A 20,029-nucleotide genomic window follows, 5' to 3' on the forward strand; every position below is an offset into this window, starting at 1 on the left:
TCCTGGAAGGTGATTTCTCACTTCCGCCCTCTATCTCTCCCTCTCTGTCACTCTCTGGCAAGTGCACACACCCTGTAGCAAAATTTAAAGAATTTTTTTTTAAAGTAAACTGAATTGTTAAACATTCAGAGAAGTCTGAAATAGAGCTAGTGAAAATACTTTTCTTAGCCCTCCTCATAGGTAGACAATACTCAGTTTGGTGTGTATTCTCAGACACTTTTCTCTGTGGGGTCACGATTACAAACTTAGCACAAGGCAAATTACAACCAAACTCCACCTTTGGAAACTCCTCCATTGCTAGTCAGCACAGTCCAGAGTGAGGATGTACTGGGACTTGGGCTTCCCAGCACAGCATCAAAGTAGACAGCCTTGTCTTGGTTGAGTACCAGGTAAAGGTTGGCTTCCACTAGGCTCAGCTTGGAGCATTGTCTGCACTGTGAGCTTTTCCTGTGCACAGAGACCCAAGCTTGGGACGTTTGATCCTTCGGCAGGGTGGGCAGTCACTTCCTTGCTCACTGCCATAATTCTTATTATTTTTTTTTTCTTTTTTTGGAGAGGTTTTTGCTATAGGGTACGTGTGCTTGGCAGACAGAGACAGACAGAAAGCGAAAAATCACCCCCCAGGGGGGATGGCCACACCACAATCCCTCCTCCTCCATTCTCCTCTCAGGATCTTGGACATTCACGCACATGCGCCCGGTGTGAGTTTAAGCCCCGGGTCCGGGACTCGAACCGCGGTCAACTACGTGGGAGTCCAGTGACATAGCCATTATGCTAACTGCTAGTCCCCACAGTAACTCTGTTAGGCGGACATTTGCTACAATTTATCAGTGGGCTCCCTCTCTTTGAACCAGTTATTTTCTCACATTTGAGTTGATTTGTTTCTCTGCCTATTCTTAGAGGGAAGTCTATTCTTACTTAGTATTGAAAAGAGATTTTGAGTCATGATTGTAGTGTTTTTCCTTTTTCTTTTGTCAGTAATAGAAAGATTAGGTCCATTGTGATGTTGCTTTCCCTGTTCATTGATCCAACAGCCTGGGGGGAAGCTAAGAGGTGGGAGTCCAACTTAGGTATATTTCTTTCCCACTTGTGTTATCCAGGAATAAACCAGGTAGGCTGTTGCCAGCCAGAGTTAAGTGTTTCACACTATGTTTTTCTGGCCACAGTCACTTCTTGGTTGTAGTGATGTCTCTTTCTGAGTTCTGCCGAGATCTCTTCCCTTAACTTCCTTGGTGATCTCAGGTCCCTGATTCTGCACTGCATTTCTATAGTATGATAACATCTCATTTCCCTACGCTCATTTTTAAGGTGAATTTTATATTTCTGTGATCAAATATGCTAATGTTCAGTTCGGCTTGCATGTATGGAGCTTGCAAGCACTGGGCTCCTAATGAAACAGAAGGAAACAAATAGTGATTTAGAAATCACAATGAAAATGAAAAGTAGTTACATACAACAATGAGAGACAGTATAAACAAGACATGGAGAGTGTCTGGATAGAACTTATCTAGAAAAACTTCTCTGAAGAGGTAAGTGTGCTGAGCAGTGATGGAAGAGTGGGAGTTGGCCAGGACGTGGGGCATAAGGTAGGAGCAAAGAGCATTCCAGCATAGAAAATCACATGTGCAAGGAGGCTGAGAGAAGACCAGTGCGCTAGAGCACTGGCGAATAGAGAGTAGGGGCGGAATTGTAGTACATGGCAAGATCGAAGAGACTGGGTCAGATAGGGTTTTAGAGGTCGTCTTAGAAGGGATTGTCTCCATCCTGAGAGCAGTAGGTAGTATTGGAGCTTTCTAAGCAGGGGTAATGGATTGATCTTAACTTGCATTAATTGTAACATGAAGATTGGATTGTAGGGGGCCTGAAGGAAACCAGTAGGCTATTTAATAGTCTAGGTAAGAGTTAGGGAAATTTTGATTTCGCTGTTGATGGTGGGATACAGGGGCACTAACTGAATGGAGTTGGGAGATTAGATATGAATTTTATATCAGGGTGGGGTTAAGAGGAGGTAAGGATGGCTTCTAAGTTCCTGACATGTGTCAATAGTGGTATCATTACCTGGAATAGGAAACAAGGGAAGAATACCTGGCCCTGGAGCAAGGTCATGAATTCTGTTTTAGATGCATCAGGTTCAAGGTATCTCAAGACATCCCAGTGGAGACATTTTTAATGAGCTGCTGGGTACACTGGTCAGACCTGGGAAACAAAAACTGGATTTAGAGATAAGAATCTGTGAGACCCATTCACTTAGGAGTAAAAGCAGTGGGTGTGAATGAGATCACTTAAGAGAAAGGCTCCAGAACATAAGAAGAGAACCTAGTACCCCATCTTGAGGAGTTCCCAGTTATCTAAATGGCCTACCTAGTTAAGGAAGATGAGCCAAATGGAGACAGAGAAGGAGCCCACCTAGAAGGGTGTACTAGAGTGGTGATGAGTCACTCAGGAGTTGGGAGGAGCCGGCTTAAAAGGAGGGTGTAATCAACAACCCCACATTCGGTGGAGGGCTCAGGTGTAATGAAGACAGAAAATTGTACTTAATGGCATGTGGGTCAATGGTGATTAGCCAAAAGCTGTGAAGTACTAGGTGTAGAAACCACGTGGGGTTGGGCTAAAGGTGAAGGAGGAAGGAGGTGTGGACTACAGCAAACACAGGCAGATGTTTTGAGAGGTTTAATTATCAGGTGGGCCATAGCTGGGAGGGATTGTGGAGTCAGAAGAGAGCTTATTTGGTTTTGCTAATGGGAGTCTTGATTGTGTTTAAAAACGGATAGGGAAAAATCAAGAGGGGGGAATTAACTTACAGAGTATGAGATGGAGATGATATGGCAGGATGGGCCTTGAGAAGGTGGAAGGGGAGTGGCTCAAAGCAGTTGAGGGTTAGTGTCAGTGGATGGTTATATACTGGTCAGCAGGTAAAGGCATTTCATTGGTTTTCTCTCTCCACCTGTAATGTTGGTGACGATACCCTCTTCTGAAAGGGAGGGGCCTTTCTGTGTGAGTTCAGGTTGCCATCCAACTCAGAAGTACAATAAATAGTTTTCTCAGGGCTGGCAGGTGGCGTGGTGGTTAAGGGCACTGGACTCCCAGATGGCTAACAGCTGTTCGAATCCCAGACCTGGCGGCTTACCTTCTCTCTCTCTCTCTCTCTCTCTCTCACACACACACACACACACACACACACACACACACGCACGCACACACAGTCACTCTCTGTCTCTGGTCAAATTAAATAAATAAAGTTAAATAAAAAGTACGATGAATAGTTTTCTTATTATACCTCTACCTCTCCTCCCCTCCCTTTATTTTTAAGAGAAAAAAGCTGTATTGAAATGCAATTCACATACCATACAGTTCACTCATTTTCTTAAAGTGTACAATTCAGTGGTTTTTAGTATGGTCACAGATATGTATAGCCACAACCACAGTTGATTTTTGAACATTTCTTCAAGCAAAACCCATACTTTTGAGATATTACTAACCCTGCTTCTTAGATTCAGCCTTTTGCTCCCGAAGAAAGCACAGTGTGAATTAGAATTTAAAATCATGTAATGATTTAAAAATTCTTTCTTTCCTGTTCTCCTCTTAAGATTTTGGGCATGCATACACACACGCTTGGTTTGTTTTTTATGCTGCTGGGTCTGGGACTTGAATCGTGGTCAGCCATGTGAGAATCCAGCGCCTTAACCAGCATGCCACCTGCTGGCCTCATAGTTCATTTTCTTACAGCCAGGAAATACAGAAGAAATAACATATTCTCATTTTGTAAAAATATTTAACACAAAGCCTTTTGAATATAATTTGAAATAGGTGCATTTATAAAGGACTCAAAAGCATGCCCAAGGATTATTGGTAGATTGCTACTGAAAAGAGTGTGACGATGGCTCCGTACATGGTTCTTAGTATTTTGGTCAGTGTAGGAGGCAGGCCATGAGAGGCATATCTGTGAGACTTTGAGATGATACAAATCTGAAAGTAATAGCTGGTGTATTAGATGCCCTCAAAATCCAGACTACCTCCAGTCTTGAAGGAAGGGCCGATGATGAAATTAAATAATGAAAAAAGTTAGTCTTGGTTGTATTTTCATTCCACCCCAGTTTTAGAACATTTGGAAAGATCTGATTTTAACATGGAATGCCTGTGAAAGCTAAAGAAGTTTAATTCGCTCTATGCTCTCAAGAAGGTTGAGATGATACGATATGACATGATATAATTACAAAATTTCTTAAAAGTTAGCTTTGGGCTGCATTAACAACAGGGAAGTGTGGTCTTGTGTCCTCTGCATCATTTCATTCTGGATAGGTTAGAGCATTAGCCCTACCTTTCTTAGGATAGTTAAAGAAGCTGAGAGGAGGTCTTCTGGAGAAGACAACCATGTAGAGAAGAAAAGCCAAGCTGCCTCCAAACAGGGAGACTTCGTGTGGAAGAGAAGTTAGAATCAGCCTGATCTGCAGTGCAGAGCCAGGGCCCGCAGACAGTGTAGTGAGGCAATGTTTGTCTCATTACAAAAGTGTCTAACAGCTATCTGTTCTGCAATCTGCTAATACTGCATTACTGGACACTTGAAATATTTAAGGTGAAGCAATGCAACCATTTGGTTAAGAAGGTTAGAAGGTTGTAAAGGGAGTACCACGGAACTCAGTACAATTAAATGCTGATGTTCTATGAATCTATGCTAAGTAATCTCCTTCAAGTATATTTTAGGTCATAAATGCTTCCGTTTATATAGGTTTTACTGCCTTTATGTTTTCCACATATCTTTAATATTCCCCCTAAGTCTCCTTTTTTGGTTTATTAGCTATAACTCTTTATTTCTTTTGTTTTGGTTTTGGTTTTTTAGTGGTTGCTTTAGGGTTTATAGTAAACACCTTTAACTTAACTACAGTCTGTCTTAGGAAATATTATACCACGTTATGTATTTTTAAAAATTTATAGCCCAGAGTCAGATAGTGGAGGTAAAACGTGATACTCTTATGAGGCAGTCCTATGGAAGAAGGTTCCCAGTTCAGGTCCAGAGACCTCCTTGCATACATGCTTGCTCATGATTGTGGGCTGACTAAGGAGCATGTGTGTACATGTGCGCAGTCTTCAGCTCCTGAGGGTGGTGTGGCACTTGCCCTCTTTTGCCTCTTGTACATAGGTAAGAACTTAACAGCACTGTACTTCCATGGTCCCCGTGAGCCTCATTGCCGTACATTTCTGTTCTACATGTATCGTAACCCCAGGCTCCATTGTTTATTTTGCTTTAAATAACCAATCTCTTTTAAAAACATTTGCTAAAATAATAGGGGAAAATGTTTTCCATTTATTTACATTACTCTCCTCAGTGCTCTTTGATCCTTAGAATACATGCATATTTTCATCTTGAATCATTTTCTTATGTCAGTAAGATTTTCTTAAACATTTCTTGTAGTACAAATCTGATGATGAGATCTTTCTCGTTTTCTGTGTCTCCAAAACTCTCTATCTTACCTTCACATTTTAAAAGTATTTTCACTTGGTATAATAAAATTCTCAGATGATTCGTTTGTTTTTTTTTTTTTTCCCAATACTCTAACAGTGTTTGTCCACTGTCTTTTGACTTTCACCATTCCTATGAAAAAGTCTGTTGTTATTCTTTTATTTAGGGAGGGTGTCTTTTTTTTTTTTTTTTTTGGAGAGATTTTCACTGTAGGGCGCGTGCGCTCGCCAGACAGACAGAGAGAGACATAGAGACAGAAAGCGAGAAATCACCCCCCGGGGGGATGGTCACGCCACAATCCCTTCTCCTCCATTCTCCTCTTGGGATCTTGGGCACGCACGCACACGCGCCCGGTGTGAGTTTTAAGCCACCGGGTCCGGGACACGAACCGCAGTCGACTACATGGGAGTCCAGCGACATAGCCATTACGCTAACTGCTGGTTCCCAGGGAGGGTGTCTTAATGCTTTTTAACTTCTAGCTGCCTTTTTTTTTTTTTTTTTCCTTTCAGTTTTTGCCATAGGCACATGCACGAGACAGAGAGGGAAAATGATAAATTGTCCCCAGGCAGGGATATGTATGTGTGTGTGCTGCAGTCCCTTCTTCATTCTCCTGTTTAGGGATTTTTGGTATGCACGTATGCATGCTTGGTGTGATTCTCTAGTGCCAAGTCTGAGACTCAAAACCATGGTTGGCTATTTGGGTTTCCAGCACCTTAACCTCCACACCAAATTCCAGCCCAACCTTCTGGCTGCTTTTGAGATTTTTTTCTTATATCATAGAAGCTAAGCAATCTGATAATTCTGTACCTTGGTATAGTCCTTCCTATTTCTTTTGCTCAGAATTTTTGAATGTTTTGGCTTTGTGGGATTATGGTTATTACCACACTAGGAGATTTTTTGTCTTAGCATGTGTTCAAATATTTTGTCGACCTTTCTCCCTACTTTGGTGAGTGCATATATTAGGTTGTAAAGTCATCCCATATCTCACTGATAGTATGTCTTTTTTCCCCTCTCTGTTTAATTTTGTATAGTTCCTGCTTAGTGTTCACGATTAATAATCTTTTCTTCTACAGTGTCTAACTCCCATTACTTTTAGCCAGTGCCTCTCAGACATTGTAGTTTTTATTTCTGAATGTTCAGTTTGGGGTTTTTTTGTTATAATGTCTTCCATTTATCTGTTTAACATGCTTTATTTTTCTTAAACATGATTTTGAGTAGAGCTGTAGTTACATCAGTGTCCTTGTTTGTTCATTCTGACGTCTGCATCATATCCAGAGCAGTTTCTGTCTCTTCATTACTTGATGAGTATTCAAGTTTTGGTTCTTTGCAGGCTTGCTATGAAACATTGGAGGTAGGACCAGGAAAGAGTTTAGGGTAATACTGTATAACTACAAAACCCTCTTGAGTACTCTGCCTAATGCCCTGTGAATGTGTTTTTGCACTAAGGCTGGTGGGAGCAGGAGCTGTTTCCAGCCATGTGTGTGAGTGCCCTGGTTCTGTCCCCTGGCCTTGGCTGCTTTTTTCACATGCATGTGCTTCATGATGTCAGCTGGAGTTGTTCTCCGACACAAGTACTGGTGCTCTGCCCTGTGCACGCCAGCCCCTTGGCCTCCCCGGCTGCCCAGCTCTTACATGACTGATGGAGACCACCTTCCTAGCTGCTCCCCATCCCTGAGCTATGGTCTGGTAGTAAGTGCCTGCCATTGTGAGGTTACTTCGTTTTCCCTTGGGAATCACTTTCCTGTGCTGCCTGAAGTCCAGGGTTTAAGGCTCATTCATTTCCTAGATCTTACTTGTTATTCTTTTTCATAGGAGAAGATAAATCTGGCCCCTGTTCCTCCATCTTGGCCTCTTTGGTGACTTTAATTTTTCACAAACACCTCAGCTATGTACTCAAAGCCTTTCTCAGCTTCATATTCTGCTATCACCTTTCTTCCCTCCACACTTTTTCTGAGACCCTGTACTGCCCCTTCTTCGTGCTGGTTCATGCCCACCCTTTGGCTTGTCAAGGTCAGCTCAGGTGCCTCTTGATGTTTCTTGATGAACGGGACCTTTTCTCCCTGCCTTGTTTCTGCGTGTATCCTCATGGTCTTCAGTGTTCGAGGGGGTATGTGCGCGCTTCCTCAGGGGCGTGCATATTGGTCCCTGTGTGCACACATGCACAGTGTTCGCCCCCAAGAGTGAGGGCAGGGGTGGCATTTGCCCTTTTTTGTTCTCGTACCGAGGTCTGTGTGTATTTAGTAGTGAGTTAATAAATGTGGGTCTGTTACATGCATGTTAAAACGAATTTCTCCTCTTCTCCTCGCCCCACAATCAGGCTACAGAAGAGGTTTCCAAAAATCTGGTTGCCATGAAAGAAATTCTGTATGGCACAAATGAAAAAGAGCCGCAGACAGAAGCAGTGGCTCAGCTGGCTCAAGAACTGTATAATAGCGGTCTCCTCAGCACCCTGGTAGCTGACTTACAGCTCATTGACTTTGAGGTAAGAAATCAGTTTCTTGTTTTTAAAAACCAGCACCCTTCTTTATAGTCCTTTTCCAGATGGTGTCTTTTTGGGAACATCTTAAAACTCCTGCTGAGCCCCTGGCTCAGGTTGCTGACCTCTGTAAGCATGCCTGGGCTGCTACCCAATTAACAGGGCCAAGGCAGGAGCTCAGGAGGGCCTCAGGCTGAGGCTGGGTCTTTTCCCTCTGTTTCACCACATTGTTTAAGTTGTAGTTAATAAACAGGTGCTGTTTAAAGTACTGAAGCATATTGTATAATTCACTGGTCCTTGGCTCTCAAGGAATAAACAATATAAAGAAGAAAAGCACAGTATGGTAGAGTTTTAGAGGTAGATAAGATCTTAGAGAAGATCCAGTTAGGTCTCTCTCTTTTTTTTTTTTTTTTAACCCGTTGTTTCTTGTTTTTAAAAACCAGCACCCTTCTTTATAGTCCTTTTCCAGATGGTGTCTTTTTGGGAACATCTTAAAACTCCTGCTGAGCCCCTGGCTCAGGTTGCTGACCTCTGTAAGCATGCCTGGGCTGCTACCCAATTAACAGGGCCAAGGCAGGAGCTCAGGAGGGCCTCAGGCTGAGGCTGGGTCTTTTCCCTCTGTTTCACCACATTGTTTAAGTTGTAGTTAATAAACAGGTGCTGTTTAAAGTACTGAAGCATATTGTATAATTCACTGGTCCTTGGCTCTCAAGGAATAAACAATATAAAGAAGAAAAGCACAGTATGGTAGAGTTTTAGAGGTAGATAAGATCTTAGAGAAGATCCAGTTAGGTCTCTCTTTTTTTTTTTTTTTTTAACCCGTTGAGAATTCATTTCAGCAGAGATAAGCATTCTGTTTGCTTAGTACTGATTTAAAATTTTTTAACTTGTATAATATTTAAATGATAGATTTTTGTATATAATTCTGAATTGCTGGCCTCTCTTGAAAAATTTGACTGGCCACATTGGGCTCGTGGTCCTCCCTAGCCCTCATCTGGAGCAAAGCAGCAGCACAGGGCATCACGCTGGGTTTTCTGCAGACAGCACAACTCGCTTTCTGTCTCAGGACCTGCCTTGCCCATGCGTACCCCGTGCCGAGCCCTGGTAGGCACTTGAGATGCTTGCCCTGGCTTCTGCAGTTGGACTGTACTGCTACATATCTAGTGATTTTAGTGGTGAGGATGACTGTCTCTGAAATCAGCCTGAATAAACCAGTCTGAGAAGTATAGGGCAGTGAAGTGCTCTGCCATTGTATGGGTAGTCACCTCTCTGATTCTTTGTCACGAGTGTGCTTTGCTCTAAACCCCAGTGGTTTTAGCTGAGCTATTGGCTGTCTGCAGGTGCTTGAAAGACTGGCACCTGTTTTGGGGAGAAAATGACGGACGTGCAGCCAGTTTACATTTTGGAGAAAGATGAGGGGGAATGGTTCATAGGTTACTCAAATATAATACTAATAATAAAAGGAAAGAAAAATGTATTTCTGTTCTACTGTACAGTAGATAGAATTAGGATATTTCCATTTTTATAGCTGAGTTCATGAATTTTTAATGGTGTATCAGATTCCAATAACAAAATTTTTTCTGTGTTCTGCAAAGTTGAAGATACACTGGAACATCTAGTTCCTTCTCCTTTGTTGTCTGCCTTCACCCATCCCACTTCTCAGCTTGGACGCTGAATTTAATGTTCATTTGGGACATAGGAGACATCAGTTTACAAGAAGTGTGTGTCCTTATACTGGCTCTTAAGAGATCGCATTTATTACTTCTGAGCTAGTGCAGATCCCAGGGAGCTCCCTGTGTGGGCTTAGGTAGGGACCTGGAAAGCCGCAGTTCACTCATTTTCCTGCCTCATCCGCCTTATAGCAAGCGACCATTCATCTTTTGGGGCCCAGTTCTTCTTTGTTAATTTCTTGTGCAGCTTTCTGGTTGTAGGGTTCACAGGATGGCAATGATGTCATGAGGTTTTGTACAGTAGTGTCATGAGGTTGTGATCTCTCAACCACTGCACCGTGTGATACTTGCTTGGTACCTTCATTATTGATTTAAATAAAATCTTTTGCAAGTAGACCTAGTTTCATAGGGGTATGCTTCTACTTACCATTAAAGCTCAGCTTTTTTACAGAATTCTTTCATTTTTATTATACTGACGTTTCCCCTGCTTCCATCACCATAAAGGGGAAGTATATGTATTGTTCACACACACCCGTCCTGTTTGCACTGCTTGTTCTAGTGGGTGGGATTCAGATCCCTTTCGATGTAAATATATAGCCAGTTTTGCTTTTTATATCTGAAGCAACAGGATTCTGAATGTTAGAGACAGCTGGAATTATATGTGGTGTGTAGTAAAATTTCACATTTTTTGTGTTAATGTAGTATACTATCAAAACTGGGAATTTGGAATTGTAAATGAAGAGATAAAATAAAATCAAATGTCTATGAACGTTTTAAAGTCAGATGTTCAGTCTTAACCATAAATATACAATGGCTTTGTTTTAGTTTATTTGGGAGGGTGGATGGACATTTTGATGCTTAGTCAGGTAAATATCTTAATGATTGTATTCCTAATAGGGCAAAAAAGACGTGGCTCAAATTTTCAACAATATTCTCAGAAGACAAATTGGTACAAGAACTCCTACTGTTGAGTACATCTGCACCCAACAGAATATTTTGTTCATGTTATTGAAAGGGTATGTATAACATAATAAAATTTATTTTCCTAGTTGAAAATTAGAAGGAATGATTGCCTTGGGAGAAAACAGGATGGCAAATGTGGGAACTACATTTTCTTTGCAGTTTAGTCAGCTCGTTTTCCCATGGATGTTGAACACATTTCCCTCCTGAGAATTCAACATGTGAGCTAAATGGAGTTTGAAAGTGCCCTACAGACGCGAGGTTAAAATTAGGTGAATTGTGAGCCTTTATATGCACAAATCAAATATTATGAAGGGAAAAAAATAAATCCTCCATAGTTTTATTTCTATTCTCTAAGATAAAAAATGTTTAATATCGTTGAAATATGAGCCAAGTCCTGAGTTTAAAGACAGGTCCTTTGGACATGGCCTCACATGATAAGGCAGTAAGAGTTGCTCATAAGTGCAGTGTGAAGGCTCGTGGTCTAGTCACCCAGGTGCGTGTTTCCGAGGCGGTACCCTCTGACTTCCTGTGTGTCCACTCATTAACCCACTTAATTCGGTAAGTCACAGTACATCTTCCTGGGCTCACTACTCGGCTAAGCATAGCAGTCCATCAGTTTAAAAAACAAACAAAACCAAAAAAGCCTAGAAACTAGAATAATAGATGATAGATAGACAGGTGGATCGATCGATCCTCTTCTCCCTCAGCCCTGCTCCTCTGTGGCTGGCAAGGTGACCTCCTGTTGTTTCACACCAGAGTCAGTTGCCAGCTATGGACGGGGTGCATGTTAAATTGGTGGGCAGGCATGGTGCTGGCATGGCTGCTGGCATGAGTCAGGTTGCTCCCCTAACCTGGCTTCATAGCTTGCCTCTCTCAGGTTCCTATCTCTGTGGTTTAACACTTCCCCCAAGTTCAAACTTGAGACAAAGCACAAGGCGGTGGCCATGTCACATGCCAGCGTCCTGCTTCCTTCTTCCTATTTCTTACTATCCCTGCTGCCTCCTCAGGTGCTATCACACAGAACTTTTGGCTACTAGGAACCAGCAGGTGATGTGGTAGTTAAGGCACTGGACGCTCCCACACGGCTGGCCATGGTTCAAGTCCCGGATCTGGTGGCTTGCTTTTTCACTTTCCCGCTCTCTCTTTCTCTCTCTGTGTCTCTCTCTGGTCAAATTAAAATAAATGAATGAATAAGCAAAACTAAATAAAATACTTTTTTAAGTTACTAAAAAAAACCTTTTGGTGACTAGTTCTTTGTTGCATCAATCCAGAGTTGTGTGCACGAACACACAGTATGTAGCCTGAAATTTTGGTGTTCTTGGGACAGTTTCCAGATGTCTTTGTGTACCTTTAAAGCCAGTATTTCCTTTTCCATAGAAAGCAGTGATTATTACAATCTATAAATTAATTAACTTTACTTACGTTTTAAAGTAGCCAGGGGTAGGATATGAACTTGTCAAACACGGAAAATGCTTTTGAGATACTGCGTAAAGTTTAAAGCCTCATCTGAGCTGGCCAGACCAGAGGCCTGCCAGGGAGAGAAGGAAGAGAAGCTCAGCAGCTGGCGTCAGCTCACTGACACCTCCTCCCCAGCACCCTCCTCCAGCCTGTGTTCTGGAAAGTACACACAGAGCTGGAGGGGTTGATGTGACGAGCCCTTTCCTACCCAAACGCAGCTTCACCAGTTAGTGACAGTCTGTGGTCTTGTGTCCTCTGTTCCTTGCCTGCCTTTTTCTGTCCTCACACACGATATATCACTTCAGTGTGCATACCTAGTGCAGAATACATAGCAGTGTGATACACAGGTCCCACACTAGAACTGCATCGCAGGGAACAGCCACACCACGTACAAATCTGGCATTGCCTGGTGCAGCTATGATTCTCCTCACAAAGCTGGCATTTTACAGGGAGTTTAAGTCAGATTCCAGACAAGATCCAAAAACCGAATTTATTTGAAGGACTTTTAACTCTAATAGTTTATGTGCCTTCTCTCTCTCTCTCTCTCTCTCTCACTCTCTCCCCTTCCTCTTCCTCTTTTTCTTCCTCTCCCTCCCTCCCCCTCTCTTTAAATTTATGCCGTTTATTTGTTGAAGCAATTGAATAATTTGTTTTGTAGAGAAGTCACTATTTTAAAACCACTATGCCTGTGGTTTTATTTAACATGTTCTGCTGTTCTCTGTATCTTCAAGTTGGTGTTTAGTTCTAGGGATTTAGATTCAGATTCGCTTTGTGGGGCGAGAATTCTTCATGAATGGTGAGACATATGTCTTACTGGGCGGCACTGGCTGTCCCACACCTGGTGACGCTTAGATTGCCCAGTGGTTTTAGTGTCTATTGAAGGTCTTATCTAGACTCAGAATGGTGGTTTCCTGAGTCAGTTATTCCTTCCCCATGTAATTAAATGTTTTCTTATTTTTCTATTAAGAACTTTTCCTCATTGATGACTTGGTTATGCCAAAATGCCATCTATGGGAAAGACAGATCCTACTTTTAAGTATAATCATTTGGTGCCCCGTCCCCTTGCTTCCATGGCCATCAAGTGTGTTTTAAGCATCGTCATAAACTTCAGTGTTTGTTATGTGCCATGTGTCTCGGTCCATGGCAATTACTTTCTTATGTCCAAATGGCCCCTTCTCGGCCATCAGAAGTGCCTGCATTGGCTCCTGTGTGCTTTGGGCAAGGCACCATTCGCCTGTGACAGCATCTTTGCTCTCTGGCACAGGGTGACCACTGTGCTCATTTTGTGCCGTTCCTGCCAGAGCCAGAAACAGGCATTTCCTTAAGGAGCCCTGTGAGCCACCTTTGAAGTTTTAAGGTTTTTGTACTTCTGCAGATTACCTTCTGTTACATTTGGTCAAGACCGTAAGAACTTGATGTTAGACTTTGCCGGGACTTCACTGCTACTGTCAGTACGCACCTGCAGCCTGATTGCTAGCGTCTGGCTACACGTGGAGGCAGTGTTTTGGGCTGGCAGTTTAAAGGTTAATGTGCGCTTTGCTGTGGTGCTGACATGTCGTACGGCCTGAGTGTTTGCCCTGTACTCGCTGGTTTATGGTTTAGTCATTGGACAAGCTTGACTGACCTCCATCCAAACCTGCCTAACTCGTTATACCAAATTGTCTCACCCTTGTCCTTCTAGTCTCCTGCCTCTGAAAGATCAGCAAAGATGAATTGTGTGATCAGCCATTTTGTGAGCAAACGTTTTAGTCAAATAGCAGCCGGTCAGCATTCTGGCCGCCATGCCTCACCTGGTACAAAGGAGTATAGTTGGAGCTCGTTGCAGATCTGTGGTGAGCACACAGAGGGTGCCTGGGCGACAAGTGGTGACCCAGGAGCTCAGCAGATAAAGTGCGGGTTTGGTTAATAAGACAGGGCTCATAAAGGAGTGGAACTTGGGAGTCACAGACAGCTGAGAATCGGCATAAGCAGAAAAAGAGACCTCCTACTGGCACATCTCTGGGGACAGGTACAGGGCAGGAGTGCACACTGCATGATGGTGACATCAGGGAGATGGTCTGGGAGTGTTAGGCATGGTGGGAGATGATGTTTTTCAGGAACAGTAGGTCTGATGAGGGGAGGCCAGAAGTTCGTCTTTGATTAGCAGGAAGAAGTAAGAATGAAGAAGCGGGGGAGCCGGGACTTGTTTTCTGAAGGGAGATAAGATTTGAATTCAGACATGCCGAGTTTACGGTAGCCCTCTAGTTGGCGTTGTCCAGAGGCAACAGTGCCTGACCACAGCCGAGGACAGACTTGGGCTGGGGGTGAATGTAGTAGTCACCGTGGGAGCCGTGAGAATCTGGATTTTACACACTGGAAGAAACAGACCTCATCCAGGCAAGAAATAGGAGCAGAAAGACAGAAAGGAAACTGGGAGAGTTCATCTCTGTTTGTTATTTTAGAGAGAGAGGCAAAGATCAGCACTGTCAGGACACAGAAGAATCGCTAATGAAAAAAAGATTGCTTGTTTAGGCCAAGAGGTTTTTGCTGACCTAGTAGTTATTTCACTAATGTGTTGAGAAATGGGATTTGACTTGAAGCTAGCAGAAAACGTGAACGAGGAACACAGGTAAGCCAGTGTGTGCAGTTGTCAGGAAGTGGAGGAAAGAGAGCAGTGTGTTGAGCAGGGTGGAGAGAGGTCCGCGGGCTGGTGTGTGGTGGAAAAGAAAGGCTCCGGGACTGCAGGAAAGGAAGAGGTAAGAGACACTAAGATGAGTATGGAGGAGGGCTGTGTGGAGAGCCAGAGTCCCTGCGACCCTGCTCACGACTCGGTGGCCCTGGGTCTTCCCCTGCCGAAGGAAGCTGGTGAAATCCTCGGGGCCACGCTTCCAACTTCCGTTGTTTGCAAATTGCCAAGAGTCTCCCAGTTTGAGTGTCACACTGAAACAGTGAGACATATACGCTGCGGGCCATGCGGACCTCTTTAGGTAAATTCCTGAATTGGGAAACATTGTGTTTGTTTTATATTGTTTTTGGATTCACTTCTGGGTTTTTGAATGTTGAGAGCACTAAACATGGAAAAGCCAACCCCCACGTGGAGTGGCGTGACCTTAAATACTCCTCTCCATGTCTTTCCGTTTGGATAATGAGCCATCATTCACACGGTCACTCTCGTGGCCACTCTTCCTGGGTGAAGGCGTCCTCACCAGCCAGTGCATGTGCCCTCCGTGGTATTCACTGACAAATGTTCTGCTTCCCCTCTGTGACGTGCGTGCACTCAGCACACACTTCTGAAACTTCCTGTTCTAAGAGCTTGAACTGTTCCGCGTCGGCGTTTTGAAAGATTAATCATGCTTGGGCTTATTTTTTGTTTGTTTGTTTTTGTAGGTATGAATCTCCAGAAATAGCTCTAAATTGTGGAATAATGTTAAGAGAATGCATCAGACATGAACCACTTGCGAAAATCATTTTGTGGTCAGAACAATTTTATGATTTCTTCAGATATGTTGAAATGTCAACGTTTGACATAGCTTCAGATGCATTTGCCACGTTCAAGGTAACACATGGGAACTGCAGATCTACCTGCAAGTCTGTGTAACTGGTGTTCTGCTCTTCCTAAACCTTCCTTTCTGCCTTTCTAGTCTACACACAGCTGACCTCTAGTGGGAAGAGAAAAGATATATTTGTATGTACGTGTGTGTGTGTGTGTGTGTGTGTGAGTGAGAGAGAGAGGGGGGGATGATGGTGCAGTAGAGTCATAGCTAAGAAGAGGTGGAAAAGTTAGATTAAAAGGCAGAGTCCGACTTTTCTGTAAATTCCCCATACATGCAGTATACAGATGTGCAGTACGTATGACAGGCTTTCTCCGGTGTTGGGACACCTGTGGCAGCTCTCTGGTTATTACCAGAGAAAACGTAGCCTCTGTTCAGGGGCCATGTTAATTTGGAGTGTGCATGTCACGAACAGGGGGTAGGAGCTCTGTGTGTCACGGAAGGAGTTCCCTGTTTGGAAGGACAGCTGGAGCCAAGAGTGGCAGCACTCTGGGTGCCCAAGGGTGAGGGAGAAGGGAAGGAGCAGCAGTGGGCAGTATGGGAGAGTTCGACAGGACTCTGGCCACTTGGAGGTGGACAGCACACTCCTGGCACAGGTGGCAGAGTTGGCTCTGACATTAGAGAGCTGTGCTGGTTACACGTGTGTGTGTGTGTGTGTGTGTGTGAGTGAGAGAGAGAGGGGGGGATGATGGTGCAGTAGAGTCATAGCTAAGAAGAGGTGGAAAAGTTAGATTAAAAGGCAGAGTCCGACTTTTCTGTAAATTCCCCATACATGCAGTATACAGATGTGCAGTACGTATGACAGGCTTTCTCCGGTGTTGGGACACCTGTGGCAGCTCTCTGGTTATTACCAGAGAAAACGTAGCCTCTGTTCAGGGGCCATGTTAATTTGGAGTGTGCATGTCACGAACAGGGGGTAGGAGCTCTGTGTGTCACGGAAGGAGTTCCCTGTTTGGAAGGACAGCTGGAGCCAAGAGTGGCAGCACTCTGGGTGCCCAAGGGTGAGGGAGAAGGGAAGGAGCAGCAGTGGGCAGTATGGGAGAGTTCGACAGGACTCTGGCCACTTGGAGGTGGACAGCACACTCCTGGCACAGGTGGCAGAGTTGGCTCTGACATTAGAGAGCTGTGCTGGTTACATGCTGGAAGTGTGATTCACAGTACCCGACTGAGACTCCATTGGCCATGCTGGTAATTCCATCTCAGTTAGGGCTGTTTGTTACAGTTCATTCTCACCAAGGAGAAAATGGCAGTGATGGAGTCACTGTGGGTAAAGTAACCCGTCGGGTCATGGTAGCCAGAGAGGCAAAGACTAGGCAGAGGCAGGCAGGTGTCTCTACTTGAAGAAGGGACCTTCTGAAAATAACATAGTCTTCTAAGGATGAGCTCGGATTCTTTATCTTGGTGTACTCCTGGTGACACAGAAAGGGGAGAACTAATTACAGAAGCCCCTGAACAGAGAGCTGCCCAAGAACCGAAAGGAAGCAGACCCCATTGCCAAGATAGTTCCCTCAAGAGAGGCACAGACCTACCACCCTAACCCGAAAGTGCCTATACTGCCACCCAGCAACCAGCCCAGGCTACCTCCGCACTCCCCCTAGAAGAACCCCAGTCAGAGCAGAGAGACACCGGGAGGGCAGCCTCGCACCTTCTCTGTGGTGCTGACACAGGAAAGAACATGTCCCCTGCCGTGCTGGGGTCTTCTTTGCAGAGGGTGTTTTTATAATGGAAAGGGAGAATAGATCTGTGGGTCGCGCTCTGCTTTGAGAACGTGATGAGATCCCTGTCACCAGAAAGTGCATTCTGCACACACACACATTTCCAAACAAGTCCCTGGAACAGGCACTGCGTCTTAGGGGGCAACGGAAAGTACCTGCTCTAAGTGAGCCTGAGAGTCACAGCCTGAATGAGTGGGCACCGAGACATTAACAGTAAACCACAGGACAAATATTTGGTAGAGTAGTTTTTTATTTTTAGGATTTAAGGTGGGTGGGCATTAATGGGCCAACAAATATACTTCCAGTTTTCCAGAGTTAATGAGAGTAGGTTCCCCAGAGCTTGTGAGGGTGTGCAAAGTGTTTCTAAAGAGACGATTTCTGAGCATTTTGGAAAGGAAACAGCAGCATGGATTTGCTGAGAGTAAGCTCAGTCATACTCACCCCCAGGTGCAAGCAGATGGGGTGAGGGCATGGCTGCCTGGGCCAAACCAGCTCTGCTGCTGCTCTCACCTCCGCTCGCCTTTGTCATGGTGTGAGTGTCAGTACAAGCAGACCCGGGTGTCAGGCCACACCGAGCCTGGCTGCAGTGAGCATTGGCTGTCCAGCACAGTGGCGCACACCTGCAGTCCTCGCTAACTGGAAGGCCGGGACAGGAGGATGGCGATAGGGTGAGACCTGTCGAAAGAACCTACCTGCAGCACCAGACCAGATCTCCAAGAAGTTCTCAAGGGAGTGCTATATCAGGAAAATTAAATTCAGACACACAGAAATAAAAATTTAAAAACTAAGAAAATGGCCAACTTAATCATAGGGACAAGTCTGGAGTTGAATATTATATCCCAGAATTCAATCAGGAAGATCGAACCACAGCAGAAGATCGATTAAGTACATGAGACTGATCTGGTGAAATAGCATTTTATGACTTTTGACTAAATATTGCCGATTTTCTTCTAGGCTTTGTTGTCCGGTTTTAACGATTTTTGTCCTGTCTTGAGCTGTTGATAGGTTCATGTACCTACTCTTTGAACAGAATCCTAACCTGTTTCCTGGCTTTAAGTTTTGAGCAAAGTTCCTTAGCATTTCTTTGATTTACTAAAGTTAAAACTGCTTTTCTTGAAATTACCAGCTGAACTTGCTATTGAAAGTAGTTAGATTATTTAAGAAATTGTGTGATAAATAAAATGAGGGAGGATAGAAGACAAATGTAGACACCAGAGTTAGCGTGAGAAGAGGGTGGGAAAGGGCAGAGGGTCAGAAATAGGAGTAAAATGTGTGTGTGTGTAACTAGAAATGGAAAATTATTGACGATAACATGCATGATTAAGCCACTACGCAGTATATTCTGGACGGGAAATCACATTTTGTATGCTGTGATAATGCTTAGGGAATAAATGTAAATTAACTAATTTTAAAAATGTTTCAGAAAAAAAAAACTGTTCTTCTTGAAATTAAAAATTAAAAATACCTATTTGATGACTGCAGTAAGCTGTATAGCCCCAGCTAGGTGCTACCTTATAGTATGTCCATTCTACTCACTGAGGTTTATGCCTAAAGCCAGACTTGGGTTCATGGATGTGTATATATCGGCTGTGCTTGCTATTGAAAATATTTAGATTAATTAAGATCTTTAGTGAATCAATAAAATGTGGGGGGAAAGGCATAGGAAGCAACCATAGATACCAGAGACAGTGTGGGAGGAGGGTGGGAGATGGCAGAGGGTGAGAGATAGGGAATCAAGGGTGGGGAAAAAAGGCAAAATATCCAGGAAACAAGAAATAGAAAATTATTTGTTGATGATAACATGTATATTGATGTGCTTGATTGAGCCAATATACAGTGTATTCTGGATGGAAAATCTCATTTTGTATGCTATAATGATGTATAGTAAATGAATGTAAATAAATACATTTAATAAAAAATAATAACAAAAAAGAAATTTAAAAAAATTTAAAAACCTACCTGCAACTCCCCACGTCATTAGTTAAAAGGATGGAAAAGAAGGTAGGTGACCAGAGAGCTCCGTGCAGAATCTTGAGACCTGACGGGTCTGCACAAGGAAACTGACAACTGCAGTGCCCTCCTCGTTAGCTGGGCCACGGTCATTTCTCGGGACCACTGTTACACTAAATGTGCAGCAGGAGGCCCCCGTTCATCATAACGAGCTCCCTTCCAGTGTAACCAGGAAAGAAAACAAGGGAAGTTGGCTTGGAGGAGGGATTGTTGCATTAATCTCTCTAGTGATGATGAGGAAGGAACTTCGTTCATTAATTCCCCAGACGCGGACTGGGCAGTCCTGCTGTGGTGTCTTCCCATTCCCTTTCCTACCCGAGGAGACCAGGGCTGGACCATTGCTAGCGTCTAGGTCCTCGAAGGCAGGAATTTTATATCATTTCATCTTCGAAGTCCCAGCACCTAGAACTCTTACCTGCACATAGATTTTTCTGAGTGAATGGTCCTTGAGTTGATTTACTGGGAAGCAATGGGGTGAGATGTAAGCTCGACTTCATAATAATGCAGAATTGGACTGTAGGGCAAACTAATCATTAATTCTACAGTTTTGCAACATTATTCTGCATGCTCAGGAGCTAGTGTTTGTAATATGAGGCCTTTAAAAAAAAAAAATTATACCTCTGGGGCCAGTTGATGGGATGGTGGTTAAGATAGCTGGATCCCACATGGCCAACTGTGCAGTTTGAGTACTGGACCCCGTGGCTTGAAAAACACTGCGTATGTGTGTGTGCATGTGCCGAATCCCAAGA

At 43.8% G+C, this 20,029-nt stretch overlaps 1 protein-coding gene across 1 annotated transcript in view; it reads left to right on the plus strand.

The window, feature by feature from the left end:
- Positions 1 to 20,029, plus strand: part of CAB39 (calcium binding protein 39) — a 72,714-nt gene that overhangs the window by 45,868 nt on the left and 6,817 nt on the right. Inside the window, exons 3-5 of the mRNA XM_014585257.2 lie at positions 7,776 to 7,940; positions 10,502 to 10,620; positions 15,392 to 15,560. Coding sequence (XP_014440743.1) covers positions 7,776 to 7,940; positions 10,502 to 10,620; positions 15,392 to 15,560 — 453 coding nt within the window. The remainder of the gene's footprint in view (positions 1 to 7,775; positions 7,941 to 10,501; positions 10,621 to 15,391; positions 15,561 to 20,029) is intronic.

The sequence above is a fragment of the Tupaia chinensis genome, unplaced genomic scaffold, assembly GCF_000334495.1.
Source record: "Tupaia chinensis unplaced genomic scaffold, TupChi_1.0 Scaffold149383_1, whole genome shotgun sequence".
In the NCBI taxonomy this organism is placed as follows: Eukaryota; Metazoa; Chordata; class Mammalia; order Scandentia; family Tupaiidae; genus Tupaia; species Tupaia belangeri.